Raw genomic sequence first — 18,122 nt, 5'->3', positions numbered from 1 at the left:
TTCTTTCCTGTGTGAGTGACCACACACTGGAACAGGCTGCCCAGAGAGGCTGTCGAGTTTCCCTCACTGGAGACATTCAAGAACTGTCTGGATATAATCGCGTGCCATGTGCTCCGGGATGACTCTGCTTCAGCAGGGAGGTTGGAGCACCGTGGTCCCTTCCCACCTGGCGCATTCTGCAACTCCGGGAGCTACACCGCTCCCCTCACGGCGGCGGCCGCCCCGCCCCTCTCCGCACCGCGCAGGCGCAGGCGACCGCCGGGCGGGGGAGCATTCCCAGCTCCCTTCTCCCTCCCGCTTCCCGCGCATGTGCGGTTGCCAGGGCGGCCGTCTCCGGTGAAGGTTTAAAATCTGCGGGACATGCGCAGTGCCGGTTCTGGCCCTGGCGAGGGGGACACGCCACATTGGAACGGCGAGCGGAGCGCTCCGGGCAGCGCCGGGCACAGTTTGCGCCGCCTCCGCTTCTTCCCGAGCCGCGCTCGCCTCTCCTCGCCCGGCTCTGCCTCCGGCCGCCCTGCCGCCCTCCCTCGCTCCCTCCTCCCCGCGACACATGCCGCTGCTGCCGGGCCGCTCCTAGCGCCGCTGCCGGGCCGAGCGAGCGAAGGGAGCGGGCGGTGAGCGGGCGGCGGCGCGGCGCTCTGGCCGGGCAGTGAGGGACGGCGGCGGCGGGCGGGCGTGGATGGATCCCCGCGTGGCCTGGATCCAGCCCGAGCAGAAAGGACCCGCGAATGCGCTGTGGATGCAGATCTGGGAGACCTCGCAGGGCGTGGGGGGCCGGGGCGGCGCCAGCTTCCCGCACTACCTCTGCCTCAACTCCCCGGCATTGGACTCTGCCGCTTCTCCGCCCCGCGGGCACGGCTGCGTGCGGCTCGGGGCGCCCGGCGCCTGCTGCTCCTCCTCGCCGCCTTCGCCTTCGCCTTCCCCGCCGGCCCTGCTGACCGGACTGGTGCCCGCTGTCTCCGCCGGCCCCGCGGCGGTGAACGGCGGAGGCGGCGAGGGAGGGCGGCGGCTGCAGAAGTCGCCTTCCGTGTCTTCCTCGTCCTCCTGCTCGTCGGTGGAGTCCGGCACCGAGAGCCCCGGCTTTTCTTCCTCGGGATCGTGCAGCGGCGGCGGTGGCGGCGGCTCCTCCTCTTCCTCCGGCGGCCCCCGGGCGGTGGCGGTGGCTCCTCCCGGGCTGCTGGGCAGCGGGGTCGGACCCGGGGAGTTTTTTAACTTCCACGAGAACAAAGTGAACGCTGTGAATGGGCACCACCAGCCGCCGCACCTGGCGCGCAGTCCGCACCCGCCGCCGGCGTCTCCCCAGCAGCACCAGTACCACCCGGGCCGCAGGAAACGGGAGAATAAAGCCAGCACCTATGGCATGAATTACCTGCTCTCCGGCAGCCGCGGCGTCAACAACTCCCCCCACCAGCAGCGACAGCCACCTCAGCCAGCGCTTCAGAGCCCCGGCACCCCCTGGAAGACAAGGAAATACAGCCCGGGCGTGCAGGGGTGAGCTGCCGGGGCCCCGGGGGCTGCCGCAGCCCCAGAGCGRAGGGGAGCCTCGGCCGGCTCTTCTGTGGCCTCTCCGGGCAGGAGGGTGGTGGGCTGGGTTCACACTACCTCCTCTGGAGCCGGCCGCAGCAGGGAGGTCGATGGTAGGGGATGGCGGGGCACAAACCCGTGCCCTTCTGTAAATCACCTTGGTCTGTGCCGGTTGGGTGGCTCCTGGCTGAAGCAGCGATTCATGCAGGGCCAGGGAACCCTTAGATACAGGGGATTAGGCCTTAGCTTGTAGTAGGTTGAGAGTTGAAGTTGTGTGGCCRTTATCAGAGGTCACCTACAGTAATTAAAGCAAGGATGGGTGGACGATGGTTGTCAGAGCTACCAGGTTTCAATTCAGATTGTAAGGAGGAATTGGAAGGATTCCGTTCAGAAGAACTCAAAACCCTTGTGGTAATTTTTAAATGCCTCTGCTTAGGCTGCAGCAAGCTGGTTAGCTTGAGGGGTGTTAGGAACATCGTTTGGAAGGGAGGTGCCGAGTTCTGTCAGAAAGAGGCATTGAAAGTCAATGTGGTGTTAGACCATTTCTCTTAAGTGTGTTTTAACTCAAATATAGGTTGAAGCAGCCAATACCTGTACATAAATCTTGTCTTTTTGAAGAGAACACTTTTATGAAGCTCACCCTATCCTGTAAGCCMTACCTTTCTCATCTAAATGGGTAGTTAGTAAGGGCCAGTATTCAGTTTGAGCTGATTGGCATGAAGAAGGGACTGAAATTGAACTAAGCACATCTGGGATGCTCTATGAGATTGCTGTATTTCATCTGTCAAATTTCATTCAATCAAGGGGAAATGTTACTGTCTAAAATGAAGGTTAATTTCTTCTTGGAGAAAGTGCTAGCTGCATTGACTGACTGTAGCAGATTMCTGATGTCACTTCAAAAATAGTTCTTGAAATAACCTAACATCAAGACCCTTGGATGCCTGTGGAGTAAAGGCGCTGCATATTTGTGGAGGGGAAATAGCTAAAGATAACAGGGTACCCTTTCAGAGCGGGGGATTTTAAAGTGAGAGATTTAACTTAAGGACAGTGTCTTCCTTTTTTCTTTTGTGTAGTACTATCAGGTGCTGAGTATGTTAAAAGTTATTCAGAAGTATTAAAAGAGATTTTTTTAAAGGTCTGTTTTTTCAAATCATAAGCTCTCCTGGGGAGGACAAAACTTGTGACTACTGCTTTTTAATTCCAGACTGACACTAAAAATTCAAATTTTTTACAGGAAGCTAGAATTTGAATCTTTAAGAGGGGTCTTGTGCTGGGAGCTTTGAGTCTTATACTAAGAAGTTTGTATGTCTAAAGTTCCAATAGTATTTTTAAAATAATGGAAAGTTTTTGTTTTATTTTCATGAAGATGTGGTRGAGCACTGAGTTTACATTTTAGTTTAGCTGTTTAAGTGAAGTCAGTGTAAGTGAGGCGGATCTCCAGGCAGGTGAAGAAAGGAGCAGCCTGAATTCACCCAGAAGGTCTATGACAAATGGCAAACCTGTGAATCAGTTCCAGGTATTGCAAGTTCTGTCCTGTAGCAGTTAGGCAATACCACCTAGGCCATTCACATATCTTTATTTTTCATCTTTTGTCTTTCTGTTTTCTTTTGGCTTTCCTTAATAGTGGCTATGCCACTCTTCAAGTATGAATTTATAGAGAATCCACACAGGAGAAAGTAGTTCAGCCGAGATACTGTTCCACTATTCAGTTCCATAATGCAGGTAGTTCTTTTGTGATGCATTAATGACAAGTTTTTGCTAAATATCTTTGAAAGTGAAAGTTGTGTTTCCTGATCATCTCTCAAGGATTTCTATTACAAAAGTGAAACCTGATTTTGGAGTGGGATGCCAGTAACTACAGCATGTGTGGTCCTGTTGTTCCAGAGCTTTCCTTAAAGTAGCAGGGAACTAACGAGTGCTGAAGGAGAGCATGAATCTTGAAACCATAGACATAAATATGAGAGGTAGTTTCTACCTTAAACTTTGAGTTCTGTTACCCAAGGTGAATTTTGGACAAGTGTGTATTCCTAAAAATTTTCTGTCTACTGTTAGTAATTTTTATGGAGCGCTTGCGTGATTGAAATATGAATACTGTCACTGATGTAGTGGATTTAGGTATCTATGGCAGTAATTTTGGCAGTATTACTACACTGGCAGTAATTCTTGTTTARTGGTGAGCTTATCTTTTTTCTGAAGCCTGGCTTTTGTGTTATTTAGCAATTCAAATAAAAATGCACTGAAAAGGCTGGGATGGGGACAGATTCCTACAGGAGTTTCTTGTGGGTCCCTTATGTTCCTTTAGTTGCCTGCTGTTCCCTGTAACTGTCAGCCACGTCCTGAAGTATCACTTYGATAACTCATCATCTGTTGACAGAGCATCTTCAGTGTTGTTGTATAATGTACGGTATAGGAAACTGTTGCAAAATGTGATCCTGAAGATCTTCAGCTCCAGTCTGGTGTGGGCACTGATCATAGGAAGAAGGACTAGATAACAGATGCTCTTATACTTATCCTATACCTGAATAGCAGAGCTTACTCTGCTGTGAATATTGTTCATAAAAGAATGTTTTTCTACAGCATGCTGGAATTTCCAATTGATACGCAGTGGCTTACAGTGTTACTGTATTGTCTTGTGGTAACAGAGTAAGAAGGGTAATCTGTTAGCCCTCTCCCAGGCTGCAGTAGTACTTCTGATGAATTGCCTGCGTGCTCTGAAACAGTACCGTGCTCTCTCTCCTTTCTCGTGCAGAGCTGAAGGGAGTCTGTAGCACTGCAAGTAATTGTTTCTCACACTGCTCATAGTCAGCGTCTTTGTGATGGTAGGTGTGGTGATKTTTAGGATTACTGTATGTTATAAAGGCTGTGTTCATCTGTTTTATATACAGCATTCCTTTTTTTTCCAGTAGACTCACACTTTCACCACATTGATTAGCAGTCTGACAATCTTTGTAAAGGACATTTTTCTCATAAAACACWAGTGTGAATAGGTGCTTGATTAGATTTCACCCTAAAGCTGTGACTTTGGATGCCTTAGATGGTCCTAGGTAATGCTTTTACTGAACTTTGTAAGGTAAGGAGTGAGGAGATTGAAGCCCTGTTTATTCCAGTSCTTCAGCAGAGTGATTAATATAGCAACAGTATAAATTCCTATATGACTGTGTTTAGTTTAGGGCTACAGATGACAGAATGATTGGTTTCAGATGCAAGGAAGAGGAGTGTCCTTTAATGTTACGCGGTTTATTCAAACTGTTGTGACTTACGTTCAGAACTGCATGTTATTTCATGGTACTGTTAGGTATCCTCTCATGTCGTTTAAAACTACATAYAACTTCTTAGGGTGTGCATTCTTTATTCAGCAAATACCTTCTATTTCTGTAAAGTCAGTATCTTAAATACATGAGTAATTTAAGCATCCAGAGAGCTTAGAAGTGCTTGAATATTATTTCAAATAGTAAGCTATTCTAAACTTTTTGCTAAGGACTCTACTRCTTTTGTTTGGTTGCACACCTAATAGAATGCTTTCTCTGAAGATGTAGCTAATAGCTTGTGAATAGTATCGAATAATCAGATTTAATTACTTTGCTTCTTAATRTAAATTTAACAAAGTAAGTAAAGAATTAAAGGATTTTTAACAATATGAGTCAGTTCTGCTTAATATTTTCAACTAAGTGTTCAGTCTAATTGTAGATGTTGAATGAGATTAGTGCAGAAATACCTGGCATAGCTGCTTGGCACATTAGAGTGCTGTGCAGAAACAACAGAACTGGCTTGTTGAGGATTAGTTTGGATACCAGAACTGTTATGATACATTGGAATGGTGCTCTGCCTGGCCTGATTAGYGCTGCATAGTGTCTGATGACTTCCTGCATTCATTTTTTTCCCCTGTGTAGCTGTTGTCTTTAACTYTCTCTTGATAATGACACACAAGTTCTGCTGCAGAGTACAAGAGCACCAAGACCTCTGCATTTTCTTAGGCTGAAGGAGGATTGAGGCCAGCATTCCCTGATGACCACAGCAGGTACCTGGGGACGGTTCTCATAAGCAAGGTAAGCTTATGACAATGCTTCCCCAGAAGACTTGCTTCAGTGTTCACTGTTTGCAGCTGAATWGTACTGTGTACAAAAAGTGATGTCCAGAGATGTGGTGGTCTCCTGTATGCTAAGGTTGTCTTTATTTCTTCACTTGTATGTAGTGTTTCTAATTCCAGTCTTGCAGGGTTTTTTTGCATTTTCTGCATGTTTCAGAACTTTGACTAAGATAAATTTAATTAAAGTTTAGTGCAATGAACTATTAAAAATCCATTGCATTCAGGACTGTGKGTAGCTCCAGTTGCATGTTTGTCAACCTTTGCTGCTTATAATCCTGCTGTCAGAGCTCTCAGATACAAATTAATATGTGGGGATGCTACATTGTCTGCCCCCTCTGCAAAATTTGTTTTCTTCTACTTTGAGTTGAGAAAATGTAGGCTTTGGAAATGCTGTGAAGCCTTTACTGTCTGCACTGAGGTGTCCAACTCTTGWAAAGGCTTTAGGGGCTTCCCAGGGATGGTTATTGTTAACTCCCTATGCTTAACAGTGCTGTGTTGCTCCAGCACCTTTAGTGAAGAATCGACACAGTGCACTGTGTTTCATCAACACTGTTCAATCCTTGCTGTCTGCTGTCTGCAGCGTTAGATGGACACCTGTAGTGGAGGTATTAATGTAGGCAGCAGGTAGTGCTGGCATTGTGCATTTAGTTCTTGTTTTGCTTGACTGTAGGGTCAGGGTAGAATTAGGCAGTATATGCTGGAGTGTATGCAAGGAGAAGCATGGAAGTAATTGCCTGTTAGTCGTCGTAAATTTCTGGAGAGAGCATCGGGATGAAGTTAAATGGACTGTTTTCATGCCTAAAGGTTGGTATSAAAGAAAGTTCCAGGGTAGCTGCTGGATGAATTGTCAAAAGGACAGAACATCTCTGGTCAAGTAAGTTGCCTTGGTAAAGCACAAAGCTATCCATGCCCAGTGGATACCTAGTGTAGAGACTGATACTTTGGGGAGTGGAATGAAAGGAGTATTTTTGGCAGCAGTAAGCTCAAGACGTCAGAGAGGCTGAGCTACAGTAGTAAAACATGAGAAGGCCTTGCATGACAGCTGCTCACATCTGTGTGTAAAGGAGAATGGGACATGTTTGGAGCAGTTTAATCCTGGCATCAGCTTTGCAGTGTTTTTGCTAGCTGTTGTGCTTTGGCAGTAGAGGCAGTTGGCACCAAGAAAATCAACAGCTGTAGTGGGTGAGACTGTTAGAGGTCAATGCCAAATATTGGGAATATATATGAACGTGAGCTTGTGGTGATATTTCCTGGAAGCATCTCCCAGCTTTAAATTATCTCTGGTTCTTGCACTACCTGGACTACAGGCAGTGTATTGTTGTGCTTATTGTAGATTTTGTGTATGAATTTGTCTTGTCTTGATCTTTTTCTGATCTTTTCGGATCAGCAATGACCTGTGGAAAGATGTTCCTCAGTAAAGCTGTGCATTATGTAAAGATTTTTTGTTTTTCTTGAGGCTGTCACTGGCGTTATAGGGACTGTCAGTTGCAGATCTCTGTGTTACAAAGGAGTGCTCTTTGCAGGGGGGCTTGAAAAGGGGTGTGGGGGGGAAGGTTGAATCACCTGGCAGTTGTTTGTTTTCTAGTCTGTTTAATCATTCCTTGTATTGAAACTGTTTCCTGCCTCTAGATGTTTATCTCCTTTATATGCTTTTCAGTTGTGTTTTATCTTGCGACTCACATGAATGAGACCTGTGTGTGATACTGTCACAATACTCCTGCATCTTGGGCTATCTTGTTCTATCTTGTACTTTGTCTCCTGATTACTGACATGGGACTTGCCTGTTGTTTTTGTGCTTTGGGGCTTCACTAGTAATCTTCCTTTAATATGKAAACTAAGAGTTCCAGCTGCTTGTTTCCTGTTTAAAACAATTCTTTATTGATATGAAGGGTCTTTCCCCTCATCCCATGTCAGCTTAGTTTCTTCATAACCCTGCAAAAGGGCACGTGGGCCTTTTTCAAATGCCATTTGGAAGTCCAAGAAAATAACAGCTTTTCCTTTGTGGTTCACCGATTATTCCMAGTAGCTCTGAATGGTTTTTCTTTTTTTTTTAACTACTTCCATTTATGATAGTTATGTTAGCATACAGTCATAGCTATTCATTTGTTGCATTTATTCTACTTAGGCTATGTTGACTATTTTTAATGCCAAAGCTAATTATTTTAAATTAAAATAAGAAAGATAACTGCTTATTGTTCTGGTACAAATGCACTATCAAGTGAGTGTGACTTTCGGTGATCACCGAACTACCAGGAATAGATTTTGCTATGAAGTATTTTCTGTTGAAAAGTTGGTTTGGGACAAATTCTCCCTTTGTAGTTATGGATCAAGGAAATCTCTGAGGAATTAAAGAAGTAAAATACTATCTTCTCTGTATATCATGCATTGGGATCTCTTAACTTTCTCTGTGCTGATCACTTAATTCACTTAGCAGAAGCAGGTTTTTGGGCTCTTGAACTAGTTTAGCCTTTCTCAGTCATAGCTTTGCATCTCATTAAGTTGTTCCTCATAATCGTTTTTGATATCCTTAATCTTCCAATCCTCTTTTCCTGCTTTGTGTATGGCTTCAGGGTTGCTGAAGACATCTTCTGATGGAATCCTATGACAAAATAGTGAAAGCTCTTTTTTTTTCCCCCTGAAACCTGATTAGTGATGCACACTGAACAACCAGTGTGATATCTTCAAAAGTCTCTGAAACACATTGKTTTTTTGGTTATCATTTTAAATTATCCTCTTTTATATGGCGAACTGCAGCAGTACTTAAATCCAGAAAACACTTTTCTAGCTTTTGTTGCCTTGCAGAGATGCWGAATTAGAATGTGAAGGGTTTGCTGCCAGTAGTGCTTTGATGGGTGCATGTTGAGTTAGAGTCTGCTGCTCAGGATTATGTCAAYAGGTGCTTCTCTTTAATGTTTTGGTGGCTAACCTGCTGTAATGAATAACTGATCCACAGGGGCATAATTAGTCTCTCATCACTAATGTGTTTCTGCTGTTGCAATCTGACTTGTCTGGGATGTTAATCACTTGCTATCTTTGGACATTTGGAAAAGAATGGTATTGAGACAGGAATTTTGGGGTTTAGTGGCTCTATTTATTGGCATAGMAAGCTTGCTGATTCAGTCACAAGGTTTAACATATGGCATTCTCCTTCACTGGTGTAACAAAATAATTGTGATGTTTTCCTGGTGGTGTAGGGAAGTCCATCAGTTGAAGTCAGGAGTAATGTACTTCAGAAGCTTACATAGGGGATCTGCTTTGCCATGTATTAAATTGGAGATGTACATTTGCTTATATTTCAAATATTTTATAATGCAGCTTTTTGAAAGTATATCCAGCCATTAATGAGGTAATTGGTTGAGTTTTATTAGACTGACATATTTTGCAAAAATAGGTTAGTTTCTGATGCTTTTTAAAAATGCAGACAAGACAAATTCTGTTACTTAGGTCTGGAAATCTGYGGTGTAAATCAATCCAATGAACTTTGTTTCTTGAGCGTATCAACTGTCAAGGTGCTCCTAAGATGTAAAATCTAACTGGCAAGAAGCTTGGTCTAAAGTTGGGATGGGCTCTGATTTGCATGACTGGGGGGGCAAAGAGAAAGCTTAGAGAGGAAATAAGAACAATATAATCTATTCTGGAAAAGGTACAATATATTTTATAAACTACTTTTTGTTCTGTGGATGAAACAAAAATACTTCTTTTCTTCCATTCCCCCCTTTGTAGCTAACTTGCAAAGAAAGCTCAATTCTTGCTTGAGTTTAAGTATTTGGGGTACCTGTTTGTAAAACATTTCACAGCTCTGATTCMTAAGTTCCATAGAGTTGAGGTTTTTTTATTCTGCCTGTCTTTGTATTTGCTGCCTTCCATACAATTACAGTGACAAAGATAATTGCTGTCTGAATAAAGTAGTAAATGAGACTGATTTGGTGCAGCAGTACAGTCTGTGAATGTAGCACTATGTTTTCTTAGTTTCTCTCATCTGTAAGCTTAGAACATTGTGTAGGCCATAGAGTAGTACTGCCTGAGCCTTACTGGTGTTGAGGAGGTAAAGGCATCTGATGGGTGTTATGAGTGGGAATGAGAAGAGTCGTGGTTAATCTCTTCTTGGTCATAGTTGTATTTTAGCCCCTTTTGCAGATGTCTTAAGCTTAGATCATGCTGGGAAAAGTCTGTCTCAAAATAGATTATTGTTTTCACTCGTATATATATATATATATATGATATATATATTATATATATTTAAAATGTATTCCTTTATTTCACTAAATTATGTTCCTTAGTTTTAGACTGTAAAACCAGTTTCAACTATTGAATGCATTTGATTGTTGTAGTGTGAGATCTCACCTGCATTTCCATGATAATGCAATTGTGCTTTGCCCTAGTCATAGGTGAAGGTACAGTTCAACAGATTTCCAAAACATGTGCAGTGACTGCTGTGCCTTTCACCATTTAATCTTGAGACAGTGAAGTCCTCACAYGTATTTCGGAGTTCATGCTTCATTGAAGGAATGTATTGTATGACTTGTAACCTTTATTTCAACAAAGATTCTTTTGAGATGCTGCCTATACCTCCCCATTTCTTTACCACCCTTTTCTACACACTCCTAGTGTTAGATCCCTGTGCTTTAACTGTGGCATCTATTCTTTCCTTTTATAAGGATTTTTGGATGATATGTCAGACTTCAGTTAAAAAAATACCCATTCTAGTGAGTAAAGAATAYGTTTGTAAAAAGCATTATTTGTTCCACATAAAAGATGCAGTCATGTTTCTATTTGTTATTTAAGAATAAATTAATCTGCTTCMTAGCGTCATCATGTTGAAAAGGAACCAGATGCTTACTTGAGGGAACAAGTCTCTGTAGTTTTTCATTTACCTTCTAGTTTGTGGATGATGTTTGAGAATTTAATTTCACTGAATTGAAGTTAGCCCTTGAAGTCATAAGTTTACTTACTTACTGCAAATTTTATACATAAGATTAAGTGGATGATCTCCTTTCTTAGAAACTTGCCTTTAAGGAAAAACATTGCAAAGTCTGAGAATGTTACCTGAGTGTTGTTTTAACCTAGAGACTAGAAGTGTCTGTCTTTCCTAAAACAGTAAAAGGTGTAATTTTTTGATAAACAGAAGGTGTTAATTCTGTTGCACTGTTCAACCTGTAAGCAACAGGTGCTTGTTGTGCTTAGCAGTGATAACATCAGTGATAACATCAGTGATAACATCAGTGATAACATCAGTGATAACATCAGTGATAACATCAGTGATAACATCAGTGATAACAGTAGTGTAACAAGTGCAAGTAGCCTCTCTTCTGCATCCCTGCATTCTAAACTTTGCCATCTTATGTGAAACAGTTATAGCTCACCAACAAGTTTCTTTCCCAGTATTTCTATAAGTAAGTAAAACTATATTATGAAAAAGTGGATTAAAAGGCCTACATTTGCTGGWAAAGTAATACTAGTAGGCATCTTAAAATGTTACAGGAAATGGCAAGGTGCTGGGATGCTGTTAGGAGCCCACATTTTTTAAGAAGACAAGGAAATTGACAGGGTTGACTTGTGCTATATGTTGAAGAAAATTCTATAAAAAAAGTTAGGATGTTACTTGTATCTGCATGTACATCATGTACTGCAAATGGAAATTGGGTTCCTCGTGGTTAAAATACTGTCACAGACCTGACTTAAGAAATGCTTATGAAAATCATAGAGGTTATGTGGACAAAATACTTAAGTAAAAACTATCCCTGTATTGGCTGGCTGAGTATTCCACTGTTACCTTTTTTTTTTTTTTTTTCAGACACCACATAATTCCTTCAGCTAGTAGAGAAGTTTGCCTGGGATTAGTCGTGAACAGCATACAGGATCTTGTTTTATATACATAAGAGCTGGGGTTTTTTGTGACTGTGTTCCAGTAACCTTGTCTGAGCAAAGATGATTGCAAAAATGCAAACTTCTGTAACATAAAGTTTTTAAAAACAATTTCGGTTTTTAGAAGCTTCTTCAGGTGGAAACCAAAAGGTAGAATGCTCCAATGGTTGTGTTGTCATATGCTGAGTGTGAGTATGGCATTGATTCTAATCCAGAAAGATATAGAGCAAGAAGATGATCTCTATGAAGCAGAAACTGTTGAATTAGGGAAACTGGAAAGAGCAAACAAAATAGAAGTCTGTTAAGACAGAGGGTAGAGTCCTGATTTGCTAAATTCATTAAGACCTGGAAGTCTTGCACATTGCTTTGCATTGCATTCTGGCAGAGAAGTACTTAAGAGACTGTTCACCAGAACTTTCTCTGACTCCAGGCWACTGTAATTTTAAATTTCAATAAGAGTTTAAATCCAGTCAGCAGAATGGTACCTGTTGTACACCCATGTCTTGTGCTATTTGCTGAAGAATTTCAGAGGAATTAGCTGTGAGTATGGCTTGAACTCTAAATGAGCTTTGATTATCTAGCCCTTTGTTGTAGTTCTGTGCAGACTGAAGCATTAAACCAAGTACTGCCTTGCCAGTGCAAAATCGAAAATATAAATCTGACTTCATATTAAAAAACAGATCAGGAAAGGAAATGTAGACTAGTGATGAATGATACTCTTCTGAGTCTTTAACCATGTTAACCATGTGGTTAACAATTGTGACCGTTAGCCATCTGAATAGGAGCTCAGTGAGGCATCAAAGTGACAATACTTGTGTTTGGCTATTTTTCTGAGCTCACTGATGCGCTGGGGCTGAGTTCACTGATGCACTGGGGCTGCTTTTGCTCTTGTGCTATGTATGGTACAGGTTGTGGTGCATGTGGGGACGGAGACCCCTTTTATTCTCCTTCCCTAACACAGGATGGCTACTATAAATGCATTTTTTTCCAGGAATGTCTGGATCTCCTGGAGTGGTTGGATGAGGCTGATACCTTAACAAAACAGAACTTCTTGTGTGAGCAAACATAAAGAAAGGGTCTAGTGCATGTTTTGATACAAGTACTTGTCTCACAAGTCTCATTTTCTTGAAGGATTCATTGTTAATCCATRTTCCTGTGTTCAGTTTGATAACACAGCTGCTGGATTTTTTTCAGATGAAATTCTTTTTGATGACTGCAAAAACCACACATTTACAGGTTTGCTGGATTAGTTGCTTAGAAATAACCAAAGGAAAGAATCAATTATTTACTGTATGATAAGGGAAGGTTGCAAATAGAATTACTTAAGACTGTTGCTCARTATATTCATAAATACCTGCGGGGAAGGAATGAGTGAGAAAAGAACAGAAGGATAATAGAAAGCTAGAGCTGACTGCAGACAGAYGCAGTGGGAGTTCATTGTTCATTAGCTAATAAAATCGCTGGTAAAATTAAATTCTAGTAAATATAGAATCATGACTGAAGAAAAATAATCCAGGCTGAATATACCCAGTGGGTGGGCTTTACATTGGTGGTTTTGTTCAGAAAATGCCTTGAAGCTCCTTCATAGTGGTCTCTTAAAGAGCAGCTGTGTGCTCAGATACCCTCAAGTAGCAGCAATATTCACAAGTGTAGGGACAAGAAAATGGAAACAGGTGTATGTCCTGGGCTGARTGGCAGAATTCCCTGCTGTCTCTGTGTTTCTGCTCACCTGTCTGAAAATGTGCGAATTGAAAACAAGCCGAGAAAGGTTTGCAGCCATCACACTTTGGACTTGTGTAAGGAGACAGAAACCAATGAGAATTAGTAGCTTGGAAAACAGTTGGTGGATAGAGATAAATGGATATGAATTGAAAGCCTGAGAAGTCTTATGTTTTGAGATTAACTGCCASTAACAACTTCTTTTGCCCTAAGAAAAAGCATCAGATAAAACCATTAGCAGGCAGCACACTTAATTCTGATGCATACTTAAATTCTCATGGAATGCCATGAATAATAAAGCAGAAGTGGACTAAAAGACCTGGAAAAGTCTGTGGAAGTAAAGTCTTTTGTGCTAATATGCGTCATGGTTGGGATTCACCTTGAAAGTACGCCAGAGGAGATTACTGGAGTCTTGGAAGGATGGCTGCCCCTTTGCTTTTGCTGCCTTTCCTTACTTTTACCCTGCATCTGCCTACTGCAGATTGTCATGGGCAGGGGACTAGGAAGTCTTTAGTTTGTCCCCACTGCTGTTAGGTGCATTCAAGTACATAATTTATTGGTCTTTTTGTCTTGGAAAGGTAGGGAAAAAACATACTTTGTATAAACAAAACAAAATAAGAGCATGTTAGTTTGCATTTTCTGTTTTGCTCTAAAATTTTGGATTCCAGTGGATTAATCAGCAAATGGAAGTGTTAGTTAAACCTGCTTTGTAGTTAAATAGTCAGTTCTGTGTCCAGGCTCAGTTTAAGATAAGAGAAAGTGTAAACATTGATTCTAAGTATGTATGCTTTTTCGAAGTAACTTTGTGCTTTGCTGCTAAATCTTTGTGCCTAGGTATCCCTAGCGAGGGAATTACCTAGTAAAAGAARTTGTAAAAGTCTCAGATTAACAACTGAGTTCTGTTAGAGATGTATGAAATTTTCCTTTTGGAAGGGTAAATATATAAACTACAGATAGATTTTTGGATTTAGGGCAGTATTTGGATTTCACTACAGTGTTGAGTAGATACCTTTTGTGAGTTAGACAGAAATCTTATAAATATGTCAACATCAAAAAGATGTCTTGGAAAAATGTCACAGCTGTAGTTATTTGCATTTTTTGTTTGGCATGGCTTGATGCTTTTCCATTGAAGGCAAACATGACATTCACCTGAAAACTCAAATTTGGCAGCAAGAGTTCTATATATTGGTGGAGGTGAAACAAAAGGGCTTAATAGGTGTATAAGGTTAGAGTGTCAGAACTCCTCACGTAACACTGGTATAAAAATACTTTACACTTGAGAATATATTTAACATTTCTCACTTTGAGTTCAGTTGGAAGGTCGCTTTGTATATGAATGAATGGCTGATGAAGGGCTTGAGTGTCAAAGGAATCTCCATTTGTCAAAGTGGACGTTTTCACATCAAGAAATACTCAAATGTCCTTTTTATTGTCCCCTGCAAAAACTCATTAATGCCAGTAGCCTCTTTGCAGTCTGTAAGTTGCTACATACAGAGAAGTAAGAAATCCTGGAAGAAAAAACATGCTTGAAGACTTAAATTAGTCCTGTACTGCTTCACTTTTGCATCATTATGTAGATTTTAAGACTCAGCTTTGATTTTGAAGAAAAAAATCATTGAGAGTCAAGAATTGAATTTGGCCTTCACTGTTGAACCTGTAAGAAATTTAGTAAATGTCTRATAGAGTTAGTGTTCCGAGCTCTTTGGTTAAAGGAGGATATGAAAGAAATCCTATGGCCAGTTTCTGGTAAAATTTATTGTAATAGTTAAATTGTCACTATAACTGATCCTACTTTCTCCATTAGACTACATGAAGAAATAATTGACTTYTATGACTTCATGTCCCCTCGTCCTGAAGAAGCAGCTATGAGAAGAGAAGTGGTAAAAAGAATAGAAACAGTCATCAAAGATCTTTGGCCTACAGCTGATGTGAGTGTAACTTGTGATTTGCTTCTTTAGTAAATTGTAGAGCTTGGTGCACTTAACCTTGCTTTTATCTTACTTTGTTTTAGAAATTTCCAGGTCACTCTTCAAGCTGAAGACTTAGAATCACAACTCTTGCAGTATTTGCAGTATTTGGAAATTTATTTTAAAAAGTGGGGAAATTTCAAACCTAGATTTAGGGGTAATGTATGTTACTGAGTATTGTTTTTCATTTTGAGAACTGGAAATGTGAAGAATTGTCAGCTTTTAGTAGTGCATTTCTTAAAGTAAAACCTTATTCAATTGTTTGTGTATATTTTAATTTTGAATATTAAACTGAGACTGCAAGGAGTTTTGAYTGTGGATATTTGTAAATCAAAATATTTTTCAAAAGCACAATTAAATGCAGATTTTCTTTTGTACTCTTCATGAATTTGACATTTGGTGAATTACTTTAGCCCTACTGTAGAGGGAAAATTGCACTCCCTGAGACACCTTGCAATCTAAGCTGGTGTAACTTTAAATGAATGCTTTGTTATCCAATGAGTAAATTTGCTCATCCAAAAAGAATGTAYTGTAAACTGTATTTCTGGCATCACCTTTGCGATTACCAGATTGTAGCATTGTCAYTAACAACAACCAGAAAGGTATTTTAGACCACTGTGATTTCATAGCCTTCCATGGCAGAGTGAGGGATCAGGCCACAGCGCTGAGCTAAAAATACTGTAAAGCTCATCTACTTCATCCTCACCCATGTTTTTCCTTCATAGTAAGAATTCTCTACCTTGTGGAAATCAGTGTAAGCACTGAAAAGACCCTGTGTTGCCCAGGAGAAAACTAAGTGAGCTTGTAAATTGGGTTCTGCTGTATGAGGGAAGGAAGAACATCTCAATTCTTTGGATGGGAAGCTTGCTATAAGTTTTTGATGTGTCCTGTGGTTATATCTTTATCATGCGTTCTTTTCCACACACAGATACCAGCTGYGACTTCATATTCGTTCTTAACAGTAAAATCTGGAGTATTTATATTTATCTGAATTGTATGTTTAGGTGTTCTTGCTGGTTTTTAAACCTAAAAATTTGGAAAAAAATTTCCCTTAAACTCTTTCAATTTCAGTAAAGCTGTCCTGTAAGCAAAGGAAGGAGCAGGAGGGAAGGAAATGGATAAAATCTTGTATGTCTGTCAAACTGGAAATAGTGACAAGAACTTGCTTAAATTTATTCTCTGCTAGCTGGATTAGTAGTTAATTCATGTTATAAAAGCCCAAATTCCTCTAAAGTGGCCTCTCTAAGAAAAAGTGTGTTTGTATAGAGAGTATATAGTAAAGTAACTTTTTAAATTGGCTACAACCTTAACAAGTCAAGAAAAAGATTAAGTTTTGTGGAAGTAAAAGGAAGTGAAAATTKGTAATTACAAGATTTTTTTTTCTGTATTCTTTTCAGGTCCAGATATTTGGCAGCTTTAGTACAGGGCTTTATCTTCCAACTAGGTACGTTAATAGTTTACTCTTATATAAAAGTTTGTCTTCTTTTAGTGAAGTGGTAAATCTCAAAGAGGAGTTTAGACTGGAATGTGAAAAACTGTCAAACTTTCAGTAAGACTTTTATCTAATATTTCATGTGGCAAAGGGAAGAGCTGTTGAATGTCAAGATTTGTGATAAGTATTTGATATATCATGCTGCTCTGCTCTGCTTATTGACCCTTTGGTGAATTACCTTTTCTTCTTTGTGTCTGGAGTTAGTCTTTGGCTTTTTTTTTTGTTTAGTATTTCCCTTGTAAAGACTGTGTTTTGTCTAATGATGAATTACTGAGAATGTGTTGCTTGTCATAGAGTTACAGTGTAAAGTCAAAAGAGYTATCACAGGGCTGCATTCCCATCTTTTTGGAGAGTAAACTATCTTACTTAATTTGGCCTTTTATATCACTTAATGGTTCAGTTGGATGTGGAAACSTGTGTAGCTTTGTCTTAAAGACTATGTTGTCTTTACCTCAATCAAATTTTCAGGAAGGCAATAGAAATTTCATTTCTATGAATAGCAATCACTGATAAAATTGTTTGGTTTATTAACATGCCTGTCAACATGAGTAGATAGATGAGGGATATAACTGGGCTTTGGAARTCAGAGGGAAGGGAGCATGGAAGATAGAAGGGAAAGGAGCTCAAAGGACTGCTCAGAGTACTGGAGGTAAGAAACTGGAATACTGCTTTGGGTCCCAAAGCACCATGGACTGTCTTGCTTAAYGTTCCTAGGAAAATTCTTATTGGGAACCTACATTGCAGGTTGCAAAATGATCACCTTGTACAACTTATAATACGTAGAAYGCAAATTTTACAATACTTTCTGGTAGTGTATTATGCTTTAGACTTAATGGATTTCATGCTGTGTTCTTTTTGTCTAGTGATATTGATCTAGTTGTTTTTGGGAAATGGGAACGACCCCCTTTGCAGCTGCTGGAACAAGCACTAAGAAAACACAATGTGGCTGAGCCATATTCCATTAAAGTACTTGACAAAGCTACGGTATGTAATAGCTTTGAAATACTGAACTGAAAAACTTTCAGACCCTGTAGGATGTTGGTGATGAATACTGTTCTTAATTCATGAAGCAAATGGTATTATCTTGGTGATAAATAATGTTCTGAATTCATGAAGCAAATTACATTGTCTTAAGCTCTCCGTGCAAGGTTTCAGTAGAATCTTAGTGCTTAGCAATAGCATGGAGTCTTTTACATGGACATAGGTAATTCTGTGTACTGTGTTTGCTGAAGGCCATACTTAATACTTACGTTGTCAGTAAAGAYCTGAAAATTAGTATTTGCAAAACAGCCAGTAAAATAAGTTGACTGTTTGCATAATGTTTTTCCACTGACCYTTGAGGGGAATTTGTTCAGCCAGGGCCCAGTAACTAGAGTTGTCTAGCTTTCAATATGGTTTTCAGATTGTTTCTTATGGCATAGTGATGTGTTCCAAGCCTAACGTTGAGTTTTCYCTTCCAAAATACACT

The 18,122-nt window shown here is 40.7% G+C and overlaps 1 protein-coding gene across 4 annotated transcripts in view; it reads left to right on the top strand.

The window, feature by feature from the left end:
* The first annotated feature begins 332 nt into the window (after positions 1-332).
* TENT4A (terminal nucleotidyltransferase 4A) overlaps positions 333-18,122 on the top strand; it is a 56,703-nt gene continuing 38,913 nt past the window's right edge. For 2 of the 4 annotated variants that reach the window (XM_057370793.1, XM_057370792.1), the window contains exons 1-4: positions 333-1,491; positions 15,000-15,123; positions 16,560-16,606; positions 17,518-17,638. In XM_057370793.1, the coding sequence (XP_057226776.1) occupies positions 680-1,491; positions 15,000-15,123; positions 16,560-16,606; positions 17,518-17,638 (1,104 nt within the window). In that variant the 5' untranslated portion in view covers positions 333-679. The remainder of the gene's footprint in view (positions 1,492-14,999; positions 15,124-16,559; positions 16,607-17,517; positions 17,639-18,122) is intronic. The other 2 variants (XM_057370796.1, XM_057370795.1) reach the window with 2 other exon arrangements.

Source organism: Malurus melanocephalus, unplaced genomic scaffold (genome assembly GCF_030028575.1).
Source record: "Malurus melanocephalus ecotype Western Australia unplaced genomic scaffold, MMel_1.1 scaffold_133, whole genome shotgun sequence".
Classification (NCBI taxonomy): Eukaryota; Metazoa; Chordata; class Aves; order Passeriformes; family Maluridae; genus Malurus; species Malurus melanocephalus.
This window is presented reverse-complemented; position numbering and strand designations above follow the sequence as displayed.